This window comes from Dendropsophus ebraccatus, chromosome 8 (assembly GCF_027789765.1).
Source record: "Dendropsophus ebraccatus isolate aDenEbr1 chromosome 8, aDenEbr1.pat, whole genome shotgun sequence".
Classification (NCBI taxonomy): domain Eukaryota; kingdom Metazoa; phylum Chordata; class Amphibia; order Anura; family Hylidae; genus Dendropsophus; species Dendropsophus ebraccatus.
In genome coordinates, this window is record NC_091461.1 from 101,093,365 (window position 1) to 101,115,200 (window position 21,836).

The 21,836-nt window shown below is 49.6% G+C and overlaps 2 protein-coding genes across 3 annotated transcripts in view; one reads left to right on the plus strand and one right to left on the minus strand.

Moving 5' to 3' along the window:
• Positions 1 to 12,940, minus strand: part of GPBP1L1 (GC-rich promoter binding protein 1 like 1) — a 39,055-nt gene extending 26,115 nt beyond the window's left edge. The window contains exon 1 of the mRNA XM_069981255.1: positions 12,804 to 12,940. The gene's annotated coding sequence lies outside the window, so the exon portion shown is untranslated. The remainder of the gene's footprint in view (positions 1 to 12,803) is intronic.
• Positions 12,623 to 18,968, plus strand: TMEM69 (transmembrane protein 69). Of its 2 annotated transcripts, none has more exons than XM_069981256.1 (3): positions 12,623 to 13,097; positions 17,583 to 17,643; positions 18,236 to 18,968. In XM_069981256.1, the coding sequence occupies exons 1-3, from the start codon at positions 13,069 to 13,071 to the stop codon at positions 18,929 to 18,931; spliced, it is 786 nt and encodes a 261-aa protein (XP_069837357.1). In that variant the 5' UTR covers positions 12,623 to 13,068; the 3' UTR covers positions 18,932 to 18,968. The 2 variants fall into 2 exon arrangements, with proteins under 2 accessions (XP_069837357.1, XP_069837358.1); XM_069981257.1 differs by lacking the exon at positions 12,623 to 13,097 and adding an exon at positions 14,076 to 14,258.
• The last annotated feature ends 2,868 nt before the right edge of the window (positions 18,969 to 21,836 follow it).

Below are 21,836 nucleotides of genomic sequence, written 5' to 3' on the forward strand. Positions count from 1 at the left end.
GTCAATGAATGGGAACACTGTTCATCATGCCCAGGTGCTGATGGCCCCTCAGACCCAGGTGCAGGGCTGGTTACCAGATCTTACACACTGAGATGAAGCGCTGCATGATGACACATTGTGCAAGATCTCCTGCAGCGATTAAAAGCAAAAGGGCAAAGAGGATCCTGGCACGCACTCCCCAACACTGATCCACACCAAAATGAGTGTGCTAACAGACGGCATCCCCTGCATAACAGGGGCCCATACAAGACAGGATCCCCCGCATAACAGGGGCCCCAACAGACGGGATTGCCCGCATAACAAGAGCCCCAACAGATGGGTTCCCCTGCATAAAAAGGGCCCCAACAGACTGGTTTCCCTGCATAACAAGGGCCCATACAGGATGAGATCCCCTGCATAACAAGGGCCCATACAGGATGAGATCCCCTGCATAACAAGGGCCCATACAGGATGAGATCCCCTGCATAACAAGGGCCCATACAAGATGAGATCCCCCGCATAACAAGGGCCCCAACAGACAGGATCCCCCACATAACAGGGGCCCATACAAGAATGAATCCCCCGCATAACAAGGGCCCCAACAGATGGGATCCCTCGCAAACAAGGGCCCCAACAGACAAGATCCCACGCATAACAAGGGTCCCCAAAAGATAATCCCTGCAGAAACACAGCTGCATCAAAATGTGTGACGCAGAAGAGTGGGTCCTCGGCATAACAAGCTTCCCAACAGAGGGGAACCCTAGCGAGACCAGAAGGCCCAAGAAAGGGTTCTCTACAGCTCTACTGAGGGAGATCGCCAGTAAACTTTGAGCCCCAACAGAAGGGATTCCTACTGAAATGAGCATCTCTACAGATCCCAGCCTCACCATACATCTCTTCAGAGAGGATCCCTGCTGCGGTCCTACGAGGTGGATACCAGACTATGACCCAATCCTATTAAGAAGACAAAAATAAAACGTGGCAGAAGTGTTTCATCTTATAAAAAGACACCACCCGTCCATAATCCCCATCCTTGCTCAGGACCCCTCTCATGAACACTGTCCCATTCTACGTCTATGCCTCGGAACCCGGATCAGTTGTTTGTCATCCCCACTCAACAGAGAAGAGAAAATCTGCATCAGGCCATGTTCACATGTGACAGACGCTACAGATCTGCTGAGATTGAGGGTTCATTCACACATTTACATTCATTAAAAGGGGTTTTCCAGGCAAAACAGACTGACGGGTTATCCCAAGGATAGCTCATCAGTCCATTTTGCCCGAAAAACTTTTTAAGATCTGCAGCACAAAGTCTACTGTGTATTATGTGCGAACACACCCTTAAAACCTATATGGTCACCTATAGGGTCCTTTTCCACACACAGATATCTAACAGATTTTTAAAGCCAAAGCCAGGAGCCGGCTATTAACGGAGAACAGGTCATCGAAGAAAGACTGAGATTTCTCCTCTTTTCAAATCCATTCCAGACGTTTGCTTAAAAAAATCTTGCAAATAAACTGGACAGATATCAGTGTGTGTAAAAGGACCCTTACTTGCAGATTACATTATTCCATCTATACTGTATAATAGTAGTTTTCTCTCCTGCTGGGCTTGTGCTTCTATACAGCAGCCAATCAGAAGAAGCGGAGCTGCAGTGTGGAACACAGGGAAAAGTAGCCTGCACCTCCGAAGAGACAGAGCGGTTTTAGGGCCCTATTCCACCGGACGATTATTGTTCAAGATTATCGTTAAATCGTTCGAATCTAAACGATAATCGTTAGTTGGAAATGCAGATTAACAAGCGAAGAAATCTGTGATCGCTTTATAAGACCTGGACCTATTTTTATCGTTGCTTGTTCGCAAATCGTTCGCATTGAATAAGACGTCGTTCAGTCGTTTGCAGTAGATACGAACGCAATAGCGAAGAAATAGCAAAGAAAAACGATCGCAAATAATCGTTAACGATTATGCGAACGATAATCGTCCGGTGGAATAGAGCCCTAAGGCTCCAATACACAATGTAGAGGAGCTGTGCCCTGATGTAGCAGAGCAGACACCGAAAATTGCAAATAGTCAGAAGTGACAACAAAGATGGACATAAAACAAAAGGGAAGCAGAAAGTAGCAAGATAGTAAAGGAACCACCTGCGCCATCCATATAACTGTCCACAAGAACCAATAAATCAGATACATGCGGAGCAGCCATACTACTGGCTCTCTGTTCAACCTGTTGGAGTGAACTGGTTTGGACAGTGACGGATGATGCGGTCGCCCGTTACCGTATTGTATCCCAGCAAGCACTGCACATTATGTGGGTGGATTTCCCTCCAGAAATGAGCTTCATCAGTCTGATGTGGGATTCGATCACGTTTCCAGTGATTTATCCGGCATCACCGAGGACATCGGTCATAGGAATGATGCTCAGAGACATCCAAGCTACTCGACAAAGACTATCCCTGAAACCAACACTGTGCTTTATACTTAGATGCTATAGTTATCCCCACCCAGAGTGTGTATTGTAAACCCACAATATCCCCTAACAGCCGGCAGCTGTCAGAACTTGCTTAGGGTTGTAGTTCTGCCACAGTTGGACAGTCACTGACTCCCAGGACGGCCCGTATCTCCTGTATACCAGTCACAGCCAATCTCTGTGCACAATCCCAGTAATACTTGTCCCAGATAAGGAGCTATCGGTCCCTGCTGGAGCTGGAAATATCGCAGAGAAGAGAGCCTTTAAATAGCTTGGAGGGATATTTAGAGGGAGAGGACGAGCGTGGCGCATACATCTCTGCAGACGTTGCTGAGAACATTCCAGATTATTAACTTTACTCTTCAAAGATAAAGAAAGTCGTCTGCTCTGTATCTACCAGACGAGAGCAAAGAGCCAGGAAGCTGCTGTAAAGCCACAACATGTCACAGTAACCAGACACGTCAGGCAGGTGCATCACCGGAGCAAATCACAATGCGTGACGAGGGTGGTATGACGATCATGGGAGGGGGGCAAAACTTAAGGGCCGCTCCAGCCCCCTGTAAACTTATCACTGTATAGTCTAGAGTTCAGCAAATGTATAATATACTTCAGGTTTTGTTTGGATTTCCACTCCTACTTTATGTGAATGAACCATGAGGAAACAAAAATACGTTTGGATCTGAATGATAATTGTTTACAATTATAACAGACAACGATTAAACAACCAACGAGAAATCGTTTGTCGTTTGATAAAATTTGGACCTATTTTTATCGTTTGCAAATTGTTCGCATGTAATAAGACGTCGTTTGGTTGTTCGCAGTAGCGACGACAGAACGACCCCAAGAACGGTCATAAGTACCGATCATCATACCGTGTAATTGGGTTAACGATTTCGGGCCGTTCGCCATAGCGGTCGTTTGATATCATCATTGAAAAATCGCTTTGTGAATAGGACCCTAAGGCTATACTCACAGGTGTATTTGGAAGAAAAAAAATTATTGTTGTGAATTTCCAACTACAACTCCCAGCATGTCGTCCCACCATCCCCAACCAGTGACCTTAAAGCCACTATATCAAAGCCAAATCTTTGGCTGTCCAGGCACGATAGGAGTTATAGTTCTGCAACACCCGGAGGGCCGCAGGTTCCCAATCTGTTTGTTACAATGTATGGGCTTCAGAAGGCTGCTCAATACAAGATAACACTCAATGGATTCAATAGAAACAAACCCTCAGCTCTGTGAAGTTTTAGACATTTACTTTCAAATGTCTGTTCCCCCAAAACATCTACTTGTCTCTATCCCCCTCTCTCCACCCTATACTAAAGGGTCCGATAAAGGAGCTATGGATACCCCAATACAAATACCTGTCTGGGGATACAGGGGATCTGATTAGTTAATGACCAGTCACTGATCCTAAGGCTGCATTCACACGTTCAGTGTTTTTCCTGGTCCGTGATTGTGGTCTGCTAGCTACCTCTGTGATTTGTGCAAAACATTCTGTTTTGTCATCTGTTTTGCATCAGTCTCCATGTTTTTCATGGATCTGTTTAAAGCATTTTAAATTACATTGTTTACATCACATCTGTGTAATCCGTGAAAAACACGGATCTCATTGATTTCTATGGGGAATCCTTTCTGTGCATCCGTTCCGAGTAATGACATGTCCTATTTTTTAACGGCACAGATCCGTGAAATCATGGAAGGCCTGAATAGCCCAATAGGAAGCAATGGGATGTAAAATTGTGTGCACGGATCCGTGAGCACGGACAACTTCACGGAACGTGTGAATGCAGCCCAAGTCCAAAAGACTTTTTTTGCCATGAGTGAATGAAGATACTCATGTGATTCTTGTTGCTCACTTGGAGGCAAGCAGAAGCGTCAGACAACAGCTGCCAGAGAAAGTGGTCAGAGACTCTAAAGGGGTAGTGCGGCGCTAAGAAATTATTCACAAAATAACATACATTACAAAGTTATACAACTTTGTAATGTATGTTATGTACGTGAATGGCCCCCTTCCCCGTGTTCCCCGACCCCCACCCGTGGACCTGGAAGTGTAGTGCATTATACATACCTGATCCGTGTCGACCAACCCTGTCAAAGAAGTCATCTTCAGGAGGCTGGCCGACCCGCTCCTGCCGGCCCCCCTCTGCCGCGTCATCAGCTGCTCAGCCGCGATTGGCTTAGCATAACTGTGCTCAGCCAATCGCGGCTGAGCAGAGTTATGACGTGGTAGAGGGGGGCCGGCATGAGGGACGGCAGGAGCAGGTCAGGTGGCCTCCCGAAGCGGACGTCTTTGACGGGGTCGGTCGACACGGATCAGGTATGTATACTGCACTACACTTCCGGGTCCACGGGCGGGGGACGGGGAACATGGGAAGGGGGCCATTCACATACATTACAAAGTTGTATAACTTTGTAATGTGTGTTATTTTGTGAATAATTTTTTTGCTCCGCACTACCCCTTTAAGAGAAAGTTAGTGACACCTGCAGACAATAGAGAAGCATAGGAGATGTCCTGTGGGCTCTGATGGTCCACTCTGTGGTCCCAGCCCCCATCACATACATGGAAGGACGACATAACTATGGATAAAGCATGGGGGAAACTACAGCTCTCCAGCTGTTGCAGAACTGCATTTCCCATCACGTCTGGACAGCCAGACACTTTAAAGGCATGATGGGTAATGTAGTTTTGCAACAGCTGAAGGGCAAAAGGTTCCCTATCCCTATTACAGATCCCATCCACTTTGCTGCTCCTGTAATACACTGTGGACATTGTGAACGTTGTGTTTAGCTCACAGAGGATTGTCTACACTGAAACACTAACAAACCTGCTGAAGGAGAAGGATTAGCTCAGGACCTATTTCCATCTATCCCCATTTACTAACTGCAAGTAGGCAATATGAGGTGGCCACACACTTCAGACTGCTGTCGGCCAATGACCGTCTCTGACCTAGCCGAGCATCTGCGTGTGGTGCAAGAGAAGCGATCACAGACCAATGAGCGAGTGATCAAAGACCAATCGCCTTCTCTGGATCAGACAAAGCTGCAGACAGTCAACGGCCTCAAACTCACACAAAGTCTACTGGGAAGTTGGAGAACTTTTGGTTGCACAAGAAAGCTTTATTTATATAACAGGATGACACAGGAGGGATCGGCCACTGCACATAAACACTTCTCATTAAACTGCTTGTAAACTGCAGCCAAAGTACAGGGAACCCTCCACTACCATAATCTACTGCTGTCAGCCGGTCACATGACCAGGCCCTTGGATCCGTACGCTGCAGCTCCGAATTTTATCAGAGATGTACTGAGACTCCAGCTCCTTCATAAATGACCAGACACCAGCGAGTTATTTATCACACACACACACACACCCCTGCAGCAGCCATAGTACACCCCCGCCTGCAGCAGCCATAGTACACACACACACACACACCCCCTGCAGCAGCCATAGTACACCCCCCCCTGCAGCAGCCATAGTACACACACACACACCCTGCAGCAGCCATAGTATACACACACACCCCCTGCAGCAGCCATAGTACACACACACACACACCCCCTGCAGCAGCCATAGTACACACACACACATACACACACACACACACACACACCCTGCAGCAGCCATAGTACACACACACACACACACACACCCTGCAGCAGCCATAGTACACACACACACACACACACACACCCCCTGCAGCAGCCATAGTACACACACACACACACACACACACACCCCCTGCAGCAGCCATAGTACACACACACACACACACCCTGCAGCAGCCATAGTACACACACACACACACCCCCTGCAGCAGCCATAGTACACACACACACACACACCCTGCAGCAGCCATAGTACACACACACACACACACCCTGCAGCAGCCATAGTACACCCCCCCCCTGCAGCAGCCATAGTACACACACACACACACACCCCCTGCAGCAGCCATAGTACACACACACACACCCCCTGCAGCAGCCATAGTACACACACACACACACCCACCCCCTGCAGCAGCCATAGTACACACACACACACCCCCTGCAGCAGCCATAGTACACACACACACACACACCCTGCAGCAGCCATAGTACACACACACACACACACCCTGCAGCAGCCATAGTACACACACACACACACACACACCCTGCAGCAGCCATAGTACACACACACACACACACACCCTGCAGCAGCCATAGTACACACACACACACACCCTGCAGCAGCCATAGTACACACACACCCCCTGCAGCAGCCATAGTACACACACACACCCTGCAGCAGCCATAGTACACACACACACACACCCTGCAGCAGCCATAGTACACACACACCCCCTGCAGCAGCCATAGTACACACACACACACTGCAGCAGCCATAGTACACACACAAAAGGACGCTGGTTGACCTCAGGGAGATCAACCAAAACACCGCAGAGACACCATCACGTGTCTCAACGTCAGTGTATTCTAAAACATTGCCCCCTGGGAAATCGAATATGCAAAAGAACACTGCAGAGACACCATCACATGTCTCGACGTCAGTGAACTAGCCAGACCTTCCCTGCACCTTTTGCATGCACTTACTAGTCATTGCTCCCACTAGCCAGAAACCTACTCCACACTGATGAGGGGCAAAAACCCCGAAACAGCTGTCTGTGGATGGATACCTTGCTGAGGTGGTTTCCTTGACTGGAGAACGCTTTGGCTTGGTTGTTCCTTCCCGGAGGGAAGGTCTGGCTAGTTCACTGACGTCGAGACATGTGATTGTGTCTCTGCAGTGTTCTTTTGCATAGTACACACACACACTGCAGCAGCCATAGTACACACACACACACACACTGCAGCAGCCATAGTACACACACACACACACCCCCTGCAGCAGCCATAGTACACACACACCACCTGCAGCAGCCATAGTACACACACACCCCCTGCAGCAGCCCTAGTACACACACACACACACACACACACCCTGCAGCAGCCATAGAACACACACACACACACACACACCCCCTGCAGCAGCCATAGTACACACACACACACACACACCCCCTGCAGCAGCCATAGTACACACACACACCCCCCCCCCTGCAGCAGCCATAGTACACACACACACCCCCCCCCCTGCAGCAGCCATAGTACACACACACACACACACCCTGCAGCAGCCATAGTACACACACACCCCCCCCCTGCAGCAGCCATAGTACACCCCCCCCCCTGCAGCAGCCATAGTACACACACACACACACACCCACCCCCTGCAGCAGCCATAGTACACACACACACACCCACCCCCTGCAGCAGCCATAGTACACACACACACACCCCCTGCAGCAGCCATAGTACACACACACACACCCCCTGCAGCAGCCATAGTACACACACACACACCCCCTGCAGCAGCCATAGTACACACACACACACACACACTGCAGCAGCCATAGTACACACACACACACACACACACCCTGCAGCAGCCATAGTACACACACACACACACCCTGCAGCAGCCATAGTACACACACACCCCCTGCAGCAGCCATAGTACACACACACCCCCTGCAGCAGCCATAGTACACACACACACACCCCCTGCAGCAGCCATAGTACACACACACACACACACCCCCTGCAGCAGCCATAGTACACACACACACACACACACACACACACACCCTGCAGCAGCCATAGTACACACACACACACCCCCTGCAGCAGCCATAGTACACACACACACACACACCCCCTGCAGCAGCCATAGTACACACACACACACCCCCCCTGCAGCAGCCATAGTACACACACACACACCCTGCAGCAGCCATAGTACACCCCCCCCCCCCCCTGCAGCAGCCATAGTACACCCCCCCCCCCTGCAGCAGCCATAGTACACACACACACACACACCCACCCCCTGCAGCAGCCATAGTACACACACACACACACCCTGCAGCAGCCATAGTACACACACACCACCTGCAGCAGCCATAGTACACACACACCACCTGCAGCAGCCATAGTACACACACACCACCTGCAGCAGCCATAGTACACACACACACACACACCCCCTGCAGCAGCCATAGTATACACACACACACACCCTGCAGCAGCCATAGTACACACACACACACCCTGCAGCAGCCATAGTACACACACACACCCCCTGCAGCAGCCATAGTACACACACACACCCTGCAGCAGCCATAGTACACACACACACACCCTGCAGCAGCCATAGTACACACACACACACACACACACACACACACCCTGCAGCAGCCATAGTACACACACACACACACACCCTGCAGCAGCCATAGTACACACACACACACACACACACACACACCCTGCAGCAGCCATAGTACACACACACACACACACACACACCCTGCAGCAGCCATAGTACACACACACACACACACACACACACACACCCTGCAGCAGCCATAGTACACACACACACACACACCCTGCAGCAGCCATAGTACACACACACACACACACACACACACACCCTGCAGCAGCCATAGTACACACACACACACACACACACACACACACCCTGCAGCAGCCATAGTACACACACACACACCCTGCAGCAGCCATAGTACACACACACACACCCTGCAGCAGCCATAGTACACACACACACACACACCCTGCAGCAGCCATAGTACACACACACCCTGCAGCAGCCATAGTACACACACACACCCTGCAGCAGCCATAGTACACACACACACACACACCCACCCCCTGCAGCAGCCATAGTACACACACACACACACACACACCCTGCAGCAGCCATAGTACACACACACCACCTGCAGCAGCCATAGTACACACACACCACCTGCAGCAGCCATAGTACACACACACCACCTGCAGCAGCCATAGTACACACACACACACACACCCCCTGCAGCAGCCATAGTATACACACACACACACCCTGCAGCAGCCATAGTACACACACACACACCCTGCAGCAGCCATAGTACACACACACACCCCCTGCAGCAGCCATAGTACACACACACACCCTGCAGCAGCCATAGTACACACACACACACCCTGCAGCAGCCATAGTACACACACACCCTGCAGCAGCCATAGTACACACACACACACACACCCTGCAGCAGCCATAGTACACACACACACACACACACACACACACACACACACACCCTGCAGCAGCCATAGTACACACACACACACACACACACCCTGCAGCAGCCATAGTACACACACACACACACCCTGCAGCAGCCATAGTACACACACACACACACACACACACACACACACCCTGCAGCAGCCATAGTACACACACACACACACACACCCTGCAGCAGCCATAGTACACACACACACACCCTGCAGCAGCCATAGTACACACACACACACACACCCTGCAGCAGCCATAGTACACACACACCCTGCAGCAGCCATAGTACACACACACACCCTGCAGCAGCCATAGTACACACACACACACACCCTGCAGCAGCCATAGTACACACACACACACACACTGCAGCAGCCATAGTACACACACACACACTGCAGCAGCCATAGTACACACACACACACTGCAGCAGCCATAGTACACACACACACACACACACACACACTGCAGCAGCCATAGTACACACACACACACACACCCTGCAGCAGCCATAGTACACACACACACCCTCTGCAGCAGCCATAGTACACACACACACACACACCCCCTGCAGCTGCCATAGTACACACACACCCCCTGCAGCAGCCATAGTACACACACACACACACCCACCCCCTGCAGCAGCCATAGTACACACACACACCTCCTGCAGCAGCCATAGTACACACACACACACACACCCCCTGCAGCAGCCATAGTACACACACACACCCCCTGCAGCAGCCATAGTACACACACACACACCCTGCAGCAGCCATAGTACACACACACACACACACACCCTGCAGCAGCCATAGTACACACACACACACACACCCTGCTGCAGCCATAGCATGCGCGCACACACAGCCTGCTGCAGCCATAGCATGCGCGCGCACACAGCCTGCTGCAGCCATAGCATGCGCGCGCACACAGCCTGCTGCAGCCATAGCATGCGCGCGCACACAGCCTGCTGCAGCCATAGGACGCATACACACACACATCCTGCAGCAGCCATAGTACACACACACACACCCTGCAGCAGCCATAGTACACACACACACACCCTGCAGCAGCCATAGTACACACACACACACACCCTGCAGCAGCCATAGTACACACACACACACACCCCCTGCAGCAGCCATAGTACACACACACACACACCCTGCAGCAGCCATAGTACACACACACACACCCTGCAGCAGCCATAGTACACACACACACCCTGCTGCAGCCATAGCATGCGCGCACACACAGCCTGCTGCAGCCATAGCATGCGCGCGCACACAGCCTGCTGCAGCCATAGGACGCATACACACACACATCCTGCTGCAGCCATAGCACACTGAAGAAGAAAAAAAAAAACAACACAATCTTCTCCCAGACAGAAAACACCAAACGGAGGACAGAGGCTACTACTAAACTACCTATGCACTTAAACTTTATTTGAGAAAGGGAACCTGTTTCTGAAACACGTCATATCAGTGCTTTTACGAATAAACCCTATCTTTTATTTATGTTGGCGTTTGTGGATGTCCCTGTGGGCAGCACTGATTATTAGTACCAATTTTTTATTTTCTGTTTAAACTACTTATGGCTTCTCCACCTCCTCTATATTACACAGGATATCTTCATATTACACTGCTGCTCATATACAGTCATCCAGCATCCAGGAAGAGAACAGCACAGATCTCCCCTCACACAACGGACTCTTCAAGCTTAAAAACAAACTACAAATAGTGACCAATAACAACTCCCCGACCCCCCCCCCCCCCTTATCTAATAGGGATGGTGCTTTATTACTGATATATGGCGGAAACTAAATGTATGAGAGAAAGTTTTTCTGGTTGCTATAAATAAGCTCCTTAGATTGATAGAACATAAACTATATTGATGAGGAACATTTATAAAATTCCTATAAAAACTCAATTATAAAATTTTGAAAAGATTTATTCAAAGCTGGATTTTGTACAATTCCCCCCCCCCCCCCCCCCGACTCTAGCCACTCCAACTCCACAGCCCTGCACATGATCTCACAAAACTTTTAATTTGTCACTTAAAGGGATTCTCCAGGAATACCACAGTCATGTTTTATGGTCTCTCTTCATGTCAGTATCTGCAGTCGCTCATGTAGACCAGGGATGGGGAACCTTCGGCCCTCCAGCTGTTGCAAAACTACAATTCCCATCATGCCAGGACAGCCGAAGCTAAAGCTTCGGCTGTCCTGGCATGATGGGAATTGTAGTTTTGCAACAGCTGAAGGGCCAAAGGTTCCCCATCCCAATGCTGTTGCAGCCCACAGCAGTCAGGGCATGCTGGGAGTTGTTTTAGAATTGCACAGCTATCAGGGCATGCTGGGAACTGTAGTTTTGCAATAACTTAGCTGTCATAGCACGCTGAGAGTTGTAGTTCTTTCCAACAGTGCAGATACCAGGACAAGGTACAGTGACACAGAGGAGTTATGGTTTCATAACGGTGCTGATGTCAGGCCATGCTGGGAGTTGTAGTTCACAATGGAGCATACTGAGAGTTGTAGTTTGGCAACTGATGGAGGGCCACATGCCAAATGTCATCAATAATAACAGATAGACTGTGGCAAAGTAGATCCATGAAGAAGTGAGCACTGTAACAACCCCTCAGCTGTGAGCAGTCAGTGACTCAGGTCCTGTCCAGTAAATGAGGCGGATTATGTAACCTCCATTATACTGTCACCCAGGCCTGACACAGCTGAGGGTTGGTCACAGTGTGTCAGGCTCCATCCCCCTGCCTGTGCTGACACACTGTAGCAGCCCTCCTGCAGGGTCTCCCCAGTCACCAAGAAGTTACACAACTCCTGAAGGTCAGTGATTGTCAGCTCTGCGGCCTCGGGCAGACACGTGACCTGGTGTAAACAGAGCCGGGGCTGACGTCACGTGACTGGGCGCCCACTTCGTACACCGGGGGGTACACATGGCTCCGGAGTGACGTCACAGTCTGGGGTATACAGCACTGTGGGGCAGGGAAGCTGCAGGGACTTGAACACAGCAGCAGCCGAGCCCTGAGAACACATAACAGGCCGCCCAGGCCGGGGCCACAGTGCAGGGGCCCCTCGGCTCACACACTACCACAACTTGTACCATGTGACCACCCAACAGCCCGTGCCCCCCGCAGCCTCACCTGTAGCGGCGCTCACACTCGGGCCTTGTTCACACCGGGGGCCGCCGCTCTCCCTCTAACAGCCTCTGCCCGCTTCCTGCTCCACACAAACCATAACAAAGCGCGCACCAAAATGGCGTCCCCTGGAACCTGACAATAGAGACGGCCGCCGGAGCCAGAACGACTGGGGACACGCCTCTCTCTTACTGTCAGCGATCACAGCGCCATCTGCCGGAGACTGGCGTTTACTGCAGGCTTCATGCTTCACTGGTGACACGAGGTCGCCATGTTATGGATGGCGGCTAAATGCTTAGGGTAAGATGCGGCGCCCTAGGCGCCATCTTGTGACTGGCGGCTGACTCTTTGATATGTGACGCCAAAACGTCAGACGTCACGTGGGGGGAGTAAGCGTTCATGGAGCCCAAAGTATTACAATTATGACGTCACATACACAGTTACCACAGCGTGCTGAGATACAGCAGCTATACTGATAGTATCACACGTTATAGGCTTAGATACAACAGCTCGGCGCAAAGTATCACGCACGATGGCAGCGATACATATTATGGGCTTAGATACAGCAGCTACACTAACAGTATCACAAAGGATAGAATAAGATGCAGGAGATATACGGGAAGTATCACACGGCAGGATTAGATACGGGAGCTCAATATACCATATGTCAGGCTGAGATACACCGCTCAGTTGACAATATCACACTTGAAAAACAGAGTATCACACATGGTAGGATCAGATACAGCAGCTCAGCGGGCAGCATCATAAGCTTAGATACACTGGTTTAACAGACAGTATCAACCATGATAGGCTTAGATACACTGGTTTACCAGGCAGTATCATACATGATATGCTTAGATACACTTGTTTAACAGGTAGTATCACACAATATGCTTAGATACACTGGTTTAACAGGCAGTATCATACATGATATGCTTAGATACACTCGTTTAACAGGTAGTATCACACAATATGCTTAGATACACTTGTTTAACAGGCAGTATCATACATGATATGCTTAGATACACTCGTTTAACAGGTAGTATCACACAATATGCTTAGATACACTTGTTTAACAGGCAGTATCACACATGACATGCTTAGATACACTGGTTTAACAGGCTGTATCACTCAGGGTAGGCTTAGATACAGCAGCTGCCTGTCCCTGTAGGTTATATGGCAGGGATGGGGAACCTGTGGCCTTCCAGCTGTTGCCAAACTACAACTCCCATCGCTTTGGCTGTCCAGGCATGATGGGAGTTGTAGTTCTGCAACAGCTGGAGGGCCGCAGGTTCCCCATTACTGCCATATAGCTTGCTGTGATGTCTCAGTGCAGTTCCGTCCGCGCATGCTCCGTGCCCTCTGCCCACACCTGTTCTGGCTTCCTCGTGTACCGGAAGTGATCTCTACGACTTCCTGGCGGTGACCTCTCGCTGCGGTTCTGCAGAGCAGGCGGAGGAGGTTAGTGTGAAGGCACAGCATTAGGCTAATGGGCTCAGGGCCCCTGTCTGCTCTCTTCACTGATTCCTTATAGCAATGGTCTCCAACTGTTGCAAAACTACAACTCCCAGCGTGCTAAGTGTTGTAGTTTTACAGCTGTCACGGGTTGTAGAACTGTATCCTAGATCTCTTAGTGAGAGCTTGGGGGGCTTCATGGGGGGGTGCTTACCTAATGGGGGCGTTAGTTGCGCCCTAGTTTTCAGTACAATGTGATGTCCTCAGGGCACACACTGTTACTGAGAGTACTGGGCCTGCAGATGAATAGGCAGTATATACACATCTATCGAATACATATGTACATGGGGATCTAACTGTAAGAAAGTCCACTGTCTGCCTGCACCATGTTTATCTACTTATGAAGAGAACAATAGAGCTGTCACTCTGTCCTGCTAATCCCTGCCCATTATATTAATAACACCGCCTTGCTGATAACATCTTCCCCTAAAGTCGCAGTCACACGTTAGAAAACTTCCTGTGCACGGATGATGTTCTGCGGACCAGACCAATGTTTAAAGTGTCACTGTCGTTTAACTTTTTCTTTTGCAGAAATCAATAATACAGACGATTGTAAGAAACTTTGTAACTGGGTTTATTAGCTGAAAAATGAATTTTTATAATGAAAAAGCCGTTTGAAGCTCCCCCCCTCCCCTCCGTCTTCATGGTTCTCTTATGGAGATGGGAGGGGTGGAGGGAGATGAGGCACCAAAACAGGACAACAAAGAGATAATTTATAGCTACATCACTGGGCTATCTCCTCTGAAGTCAGCACTGACCTCTGAATACTGGCTTTCACACAGGTCCTGCTGTGTAATCCTTTGTTCTCTACTCTCTGCTGGCGCCTAATCTCCCCCCTCCCCTTAGGTAACACAGGGTCCGACTGATGTAAAAGAGTCGAGATTTCCTGATAGTCTTTTTGAATGCAGATAATGGCATATTTGCCTAATAAACCCAATTACAAAGTTTCTTAAAATCGCCTGGACTATTGATTTCTGCAAAAATAAAAAAAGACAGTGACACTTTAAAGGTTCAGCTGATGAAGGCCATAGGCTAAAACCCGTACTCTCTCATGTACCTGCTTGAATCACTTAATAAAAGAAGCCTAATCTAATTGTGAGTGCCGGGACACAGTTTCGCTACTGTATTAGTACACTAGTGCAAACTTTCAAACAGTTTCGAAGCTTACAACGTCATAATTAAAGGACAACTCCCGCGGGACCCCCCCAAAAAAAACACAGACACCATACTCACCATCCCTCCGGTGACGATCACCACTCCATTCGCCCGCCGTCCGCCTCACCGTCACCGCCGTCCAGCGATGTCCCTGATTTCCGGGTCCTGGGGATGGAAAAGGCTGCCAGTGCGCTTGCGCATCGGCAGCCTTTTCATTGGCTGGAGCGCATCACATGGCTTCCAGCAACCTCAGCCAATCAGGGCTGACGAAGCTGGAAGCCATGTGATGCGCTCGAGCCAATGAAAAGGCTGCTGGTGCGCATGTGCACCAGCAGCCTTTTCCGTCCCATTCACTCTCTATGAAGACGCCGAGGAGGAAGAAGACCCGGACCGCCCCCCGGCTCTGACGTCCTCGTCACCAGATGCCGCTTGGGAGAAGAGGACCGTGACGATCGTAATAGGTAATGTATATATTCTTTAACTTCCGGGCGGGGGGGTCGGGGGTCCGAAAGTGGGGGAAGGGGGCCAGACCGGGTATTTAACCACATAACAAAGTTATATAACTTTGTAATGTGTGTTAAATAAGCTAAAAAATATTTTAGTGGGAGTTGTCCTTTAATCATGATGCTGGGAGCTCTGAGTGCTCCGTGCACCAACAGGTTTCCGCGGAGTATGAATGCCCCTTTACAGCAGCTGTAAAGTGACAAAAGTTTTCCCTGCTGTTCAGAGGACTGAAGCCTGACGGCTAACTGCTTGTAGAAATACAATAATTTGCGTTCAATTTCAATTAATGGCATAGAGCTGCTAATATTAAAAAAATTCAAGGGAAATATTACAAAAACACTCTAATTTGTCTCCTTAAAGAGTCAGGGTGCTCTCCACAACCCCAGTCTTTTTTGCCATATACACCAGAATGATGTGGAGATGCTAGAGTCCATCCGAACCCGATCGTTCGGCATTTGATTAGCGGTGGCTGCTGAAGTTGGATAAAGCCCTAAGGCTATGTGGAAAACATGGATATAGTCATTGGCTGTATTCATGTTTTCCAGACAACCTTAGAGCTTTACCCAACTTCAGCAGCCACAGCTAATCAAATGCCGAATGCTTGGGGTCAAATGGACTCGAGCATGCTCGAGTTTCGCTCATCTCTAATGTGGACCCATGTGATTGTATATGTGTCATTAACACAATGGCGCCACCTAATGGCCAGATGATCATTGAACACTGAACTGGAGCATTATACAGTGGTACCTTGGATTACGAGCATAATTCGTTCTGGGACTGTGCTTGTAATCCAAATCCACTCTTAAACAAAAACAATTTTCCCATAAGAAATTAATGAAATTCAGTCAATTAGATCCACACCCCAAAAATAATGTTTTGGGTTTTTTTTAACAACAGGGAAAACAAATGAAACAAGCAATGAGAAACAGCTTAATATGTGATATTATAAGTTACTGTACAGTATAGCAATCAGCATGTGGTGCATAATGTACAGTAAGTGCATAAGAATGAAAAATACCTGCAGCAGTTTGTAGATACAGGATGGAGCTGCAGATCCCCATAATGCAGCAGCGTAGTATAACAGGCTAGAATAGAGAAGCAGGGCTGCTGTCAGAGATCTGTGTGGTCACATGACTGCAGTGGGGAAGGGGGTGTGTTCAGCATGGACCAATCAGGAAGTGAGAATCAAAGAGCTGTGCAGGAGCACAGTTATTCTGGGCTATTGTTGTCTGCCTATTTGTAGTTCGTCTATTTAAAAAAAAAAAAAAAAACTTTATGGAAACCAAAGAGCTGTGCATGAGGTCAGTGACAGAAACAGCACCAGCCTGAGGTGGATCTACTATGATTTGGAAGGTGAGGGAGATTTCCTGGGTCAGAGTACAGAGCTGTAGACCCTGCTGTGCAGACTATGCTCCTCCCCCACTCCCCCAGTACAGGGAGCTCTTAAACCAAAGCAATGCTCTTAAACCAAGTCACAATTTTGAAAAACTGTGAGCTCTTCTTGCAAAATACTCTTAAACCAAGGTACCACTGTATAGTATACCCATAGTTTTGCCCATAGGGAGAACATCTCGACAGAAGAGCTGACAAACTACATTTTATCTCCCTTAGGTGCTGGGGATCCAGAATGTTGCTGCGTCTGGTTGGAAAGTGTCGGCCATTGGCCCTGCAGGTATGATGGATGTTCAGGGGAGGGATCTATGCACAAAGCATTACATTAACAGATAACTGTAAGGGTATATTCACACGGGCGGGTTTGCAGCGAGATTCTCGCTGCGAGCCCGGCAGGTCCTGGCAGTTCCCATACACTACATACTTGCTGCGGTCTAAACGACCGCAGCGAGTATGTAATTATACCGCCCTTAACCCCTTCTGCTCCCGGCCGGCTCCCCCGCTGTAAGCATACTTTACTTGTCCTTGCTGCACGGGTCCGGCGTCCTGCTCTCCTGTCCGGCCAATTAGTGTGTTGCCCAGCCGCAGCCACTGATTGGCCGGGCGGGAGAGCAGGACGCCGGACCCGTGCAGCAAGGACAGGTAAAGTATGCTTACAGCGGGGGAGCCGGGCGGGAGCAGAAGGGGTTAAGGGCGGTATAATTACATACTCGCTGTGGTCGTTTAGACCGCAGCAAGTATGCAGTGTATGGGAACTGCCAGGACCTGCCGGGCTCGCAGCGAGAATCTCGCTGCGAGCCTGCCCGTGTGAATATACCCTAATATTCTCTACTGTTACCAACCCATATAACTGATTTTTCCTCCCCTTTCAGTTTAATAAGATGGCGGCCCCGGTGTGTGAACAAAGGTCGTATGTGGCGATAACCTGGAGGTCTTACAGAATGCAGTTCCCGACTACAGCCGCCGTCCCTTCCGTGCAGTGGCCGTCTCCTCCCCTCATCCGTGGATTTCACACCTCCTCCTTGCTCCACAAGCGACGAGACAAACAAGACGATGAGTTCAGGGAAATGCTGCAAAATTACCGTCAGGAGCTGAAGAAGACGCCGCGTCCAGCCGTGTACCTGAGCCTGGCTGCACTGGCCCCGGTGGCAGTTGCTCCCCTTACCATGAGTATTGGAGGTCATTATTACCCAGAAATGGCATTTATGCAGATTGCCGCTGCTAACTGTCTGTTGTCCTTTTATGGTGGGATGCGTTGGGTGATTCCAGCTCCTGAGAACAGCCCGCTGCGGCACGACACACTGAACCTCTTACTGGGCGCACTCCTTCCCTTCATGGCTTGGATGTCTTTAGTAATCTCGGACAATATCTCAGTCTCTGCGCTGACCTGGATTTGCGGGATGCTCCTGGGGGTCTTCGGGGGGGTGGGCATGCTTCCTCCTTTCCCGTTTTGGCTCAGTTTCCTCAGGGCGGCTTCTTTCCTGGCGACTTTCGGTTTTATTCTGATTACTTTATGGTTCTCAGTTGTTTTACCAGAAAAATCACTGAAAAATGAAAGTCCGAAATAAAAGCTATGCAGGGGCCCATGTTATTCCGATTTCTTTACCAGGGCAGCTCTGACACTGAGAATAAACCACACACAGGAAGGATCCAGAGTCCACTGAAATTACCTGAAGATTCAGTCCTCGAATCTTCCTTTCACTGAACAGAATTTAAAGCATCATATGGATGTAGTCAGTGGCGTAGCTACCAGGGTCGCAGCGGTCGCCATGAGGGGGGCCCGCGAGGCCCCCCCCCCTCGCCACTGCACTGTCTTGTGACCGCAAGCATAATTTTGCTTGCGGTCACAAGAGTTCTATGTTCCCCGACTAATGCGCGGCTGCCGGGGGTGTCCCGTCCTATCCCCGGCAGCGCGGCGAATCAGTAAGCTCCCTATGCCGGCTGGGGCCCTGACTTCCGGCACAGGAAGCGCACGTCAGAGACGCTTCCTGTGCCGAAAGTCCCAGCCCCGGCGTACAGGGAGTTCACTGATGCGTGGCGCTGCCGGGGATAGGACGGGACACCCCCGGCAGCCGCGCATCAGTCGGGGACCGGACCAGGAGGCGAGAAGTTCTACGTGGGAACGGATGGCAGGTGAGTTTTTTTTTTTTTTGTTATCTGCTGTGCACAGGGGGAGGAGAGGAGGGGGGGGTAATCTATAAGAAGGGAGGAGAGGGAAGCCATCTATAATGGGGGGGGAGAGGGAAGCAATCTATAATGGGGGGGGGGAAGAGGGAAGCCATCTATAATGGGGGGAGGGAGAGGGAAGCCATCTATAATGGGGGGGGGGGAGAGGGAAGCCATCTATAAGAAGGGGGAGAGGGGAGAGGGAAGCCATCTATAATGGGGGAAGAGGGAAGCCCTCTATAAGAAGGGGGAGAGGGGAGAGGGAAGCCCTCTATAATGGGGGAGGGGGAAGAGGGAAGCCCTCTATAAGAAGGGGGAGAGGGAAGCCATCTATAATGGGGGGAGGGAGAGGGAAGCCATCTATAATGGGGGGAGGGAGGAGAGGGAAGCCATCTATAATGGGGGAGAGGGAAGCCATCTATAATGGGGGGAGAGGGAAGCCATCTATAAGGGAGGGGGAGGGAGAGGGAAGTCATCTATAAGGGAGGGGGGAGAGGGAAGCCATCTATGGGGGAGTGGGGGGCCATCTGTAAGCAGGGGGGAAAGGGAGCCATCTATAAGGAGGGGGGAGAGGGGAGCCATCTATAAGGGGGTATAAGTAAGGGGGGAGAGGGCCTATAAGGAGGCTACACAGAGGGGGGCATATACTATAAGGGGGATCACATAGTGTCAGCCTACCCACTAAATGAGGGCATATAGGGACCAATACAGATGTGCAGCTAGTAGAGAGATAAGGATGGTGCCTAATGGAGTGAGGAGCCTAATATGTTTGTCTGGCAGATTCTGTGGATTCGTGGCTCGGAGAAGTTCTCATAACGGCCCAGGACGGATGGAGGAGAAAATTAAAACAACTCTGATCAGAGAAGACGCCCCTTGTGAGTCACCTGATATAACTGCACTATAATGTATATGGTGTACAGAGCCTGTGTAGGGCTGGGTCAGCCTCTATATGACTGGATGAGGTAATAGTGATCTGTGTACAGTGGATTATTCAGTAGCAGCGGTGGTGTTAGTCAGTATGTGGTGGTAATATTTGTTACTTTTATCTGGTACTGTGTTTTATTGGTCTCAGTATGGATTTGGTCAGTAACAATATGGTGGTGATGGTAGTGGGTGTGGTGTAGCGGTAATATTTCCTTCCTATATACTGGTATTACTGGTAATATTGGTCTCAGTGTACAGGATTTGGTCAATAACAGTATAGCGGTAATATGTATGGTGATAAAATGTTCTCTTCCTATAGGCTGGTGTTATTGGTCATATCGGTCTTGGTCGTGAAAAGGGGGGGGGGCCAAGTTGACCTCTTGCACCAGGGCCCAGGAGACATTAGCTACACCCCTGGATGTAGTAAAGTGTTCCTTACCTGTGACTCTCCAGCCTTTGGGGCATGCTGGGAAATGTAGTTCTGCACCAGCTAAAGAACTGTAGAACTGTGTCTTTACTAATAAAGTTTAGGTGTGATGGAGGTGGCAGTGCTGCATGATTGGTGACATGACCCGGTTTCCCTGTATAAAGCCTCACCCCCGATGCAGCACCATATCAGACCAACCATCGCACAATGGGGAAGGAAAAAAATTTATTAAAAAAGGATGCATAAAAGAAAAAAATGTATATATTTTTGTTTACACAATAAAAGCCGATATCAACAACGGCTTCTGGGTGTAAAAAACATGTAAATATCAACCAGCAGAACCAAAAAATAAAATCTGAATAATATTTGTATAGCGCCAACAGATTTGGCACTTATTTTTTTACATGATACAGGTGTTATAGTTACACATTACAATTAATAAATTGTTCCTGTAATTTTCCAAACAAAACATCACCAATCTACAGGATCTGTGAGGAGGGTCTGACCTTCTTGGGCTCTTGAGATCTCTAGAATGGGGACCTCAGTCTGCTGGAGCTGCGGCACGTATGCACATCCCACCCATTCTCTATGGGAGCTGCTCTATATGGCTTTTTCTGCGGTTCCCATAAAAAGGTATAGCAACCCTATGGGGAACCCCTGCAGTCACACCCCTGCAAATCACATAGTTTTCCACCATCCTGTTAATTGGGGATAACTTTGCTAGATGGAAAAACCTCTAAGTCTGAAGGGATATCCGACTCCATCCCCATCCCTATGTGCACAAAGGACTCACTACTACCCACTGTTGGTGAGGTCCCTGCTATCCATCTTGCTGCAGCTGGTTGGGGAGTTCCAATATATGGGCAGCAGGGTAACAAGAGCCACAGGATTACCCGAATGAACATATCCCAGACCCTGATCCACCATATAAAGAATGTGCAGACAGGACAGGAACA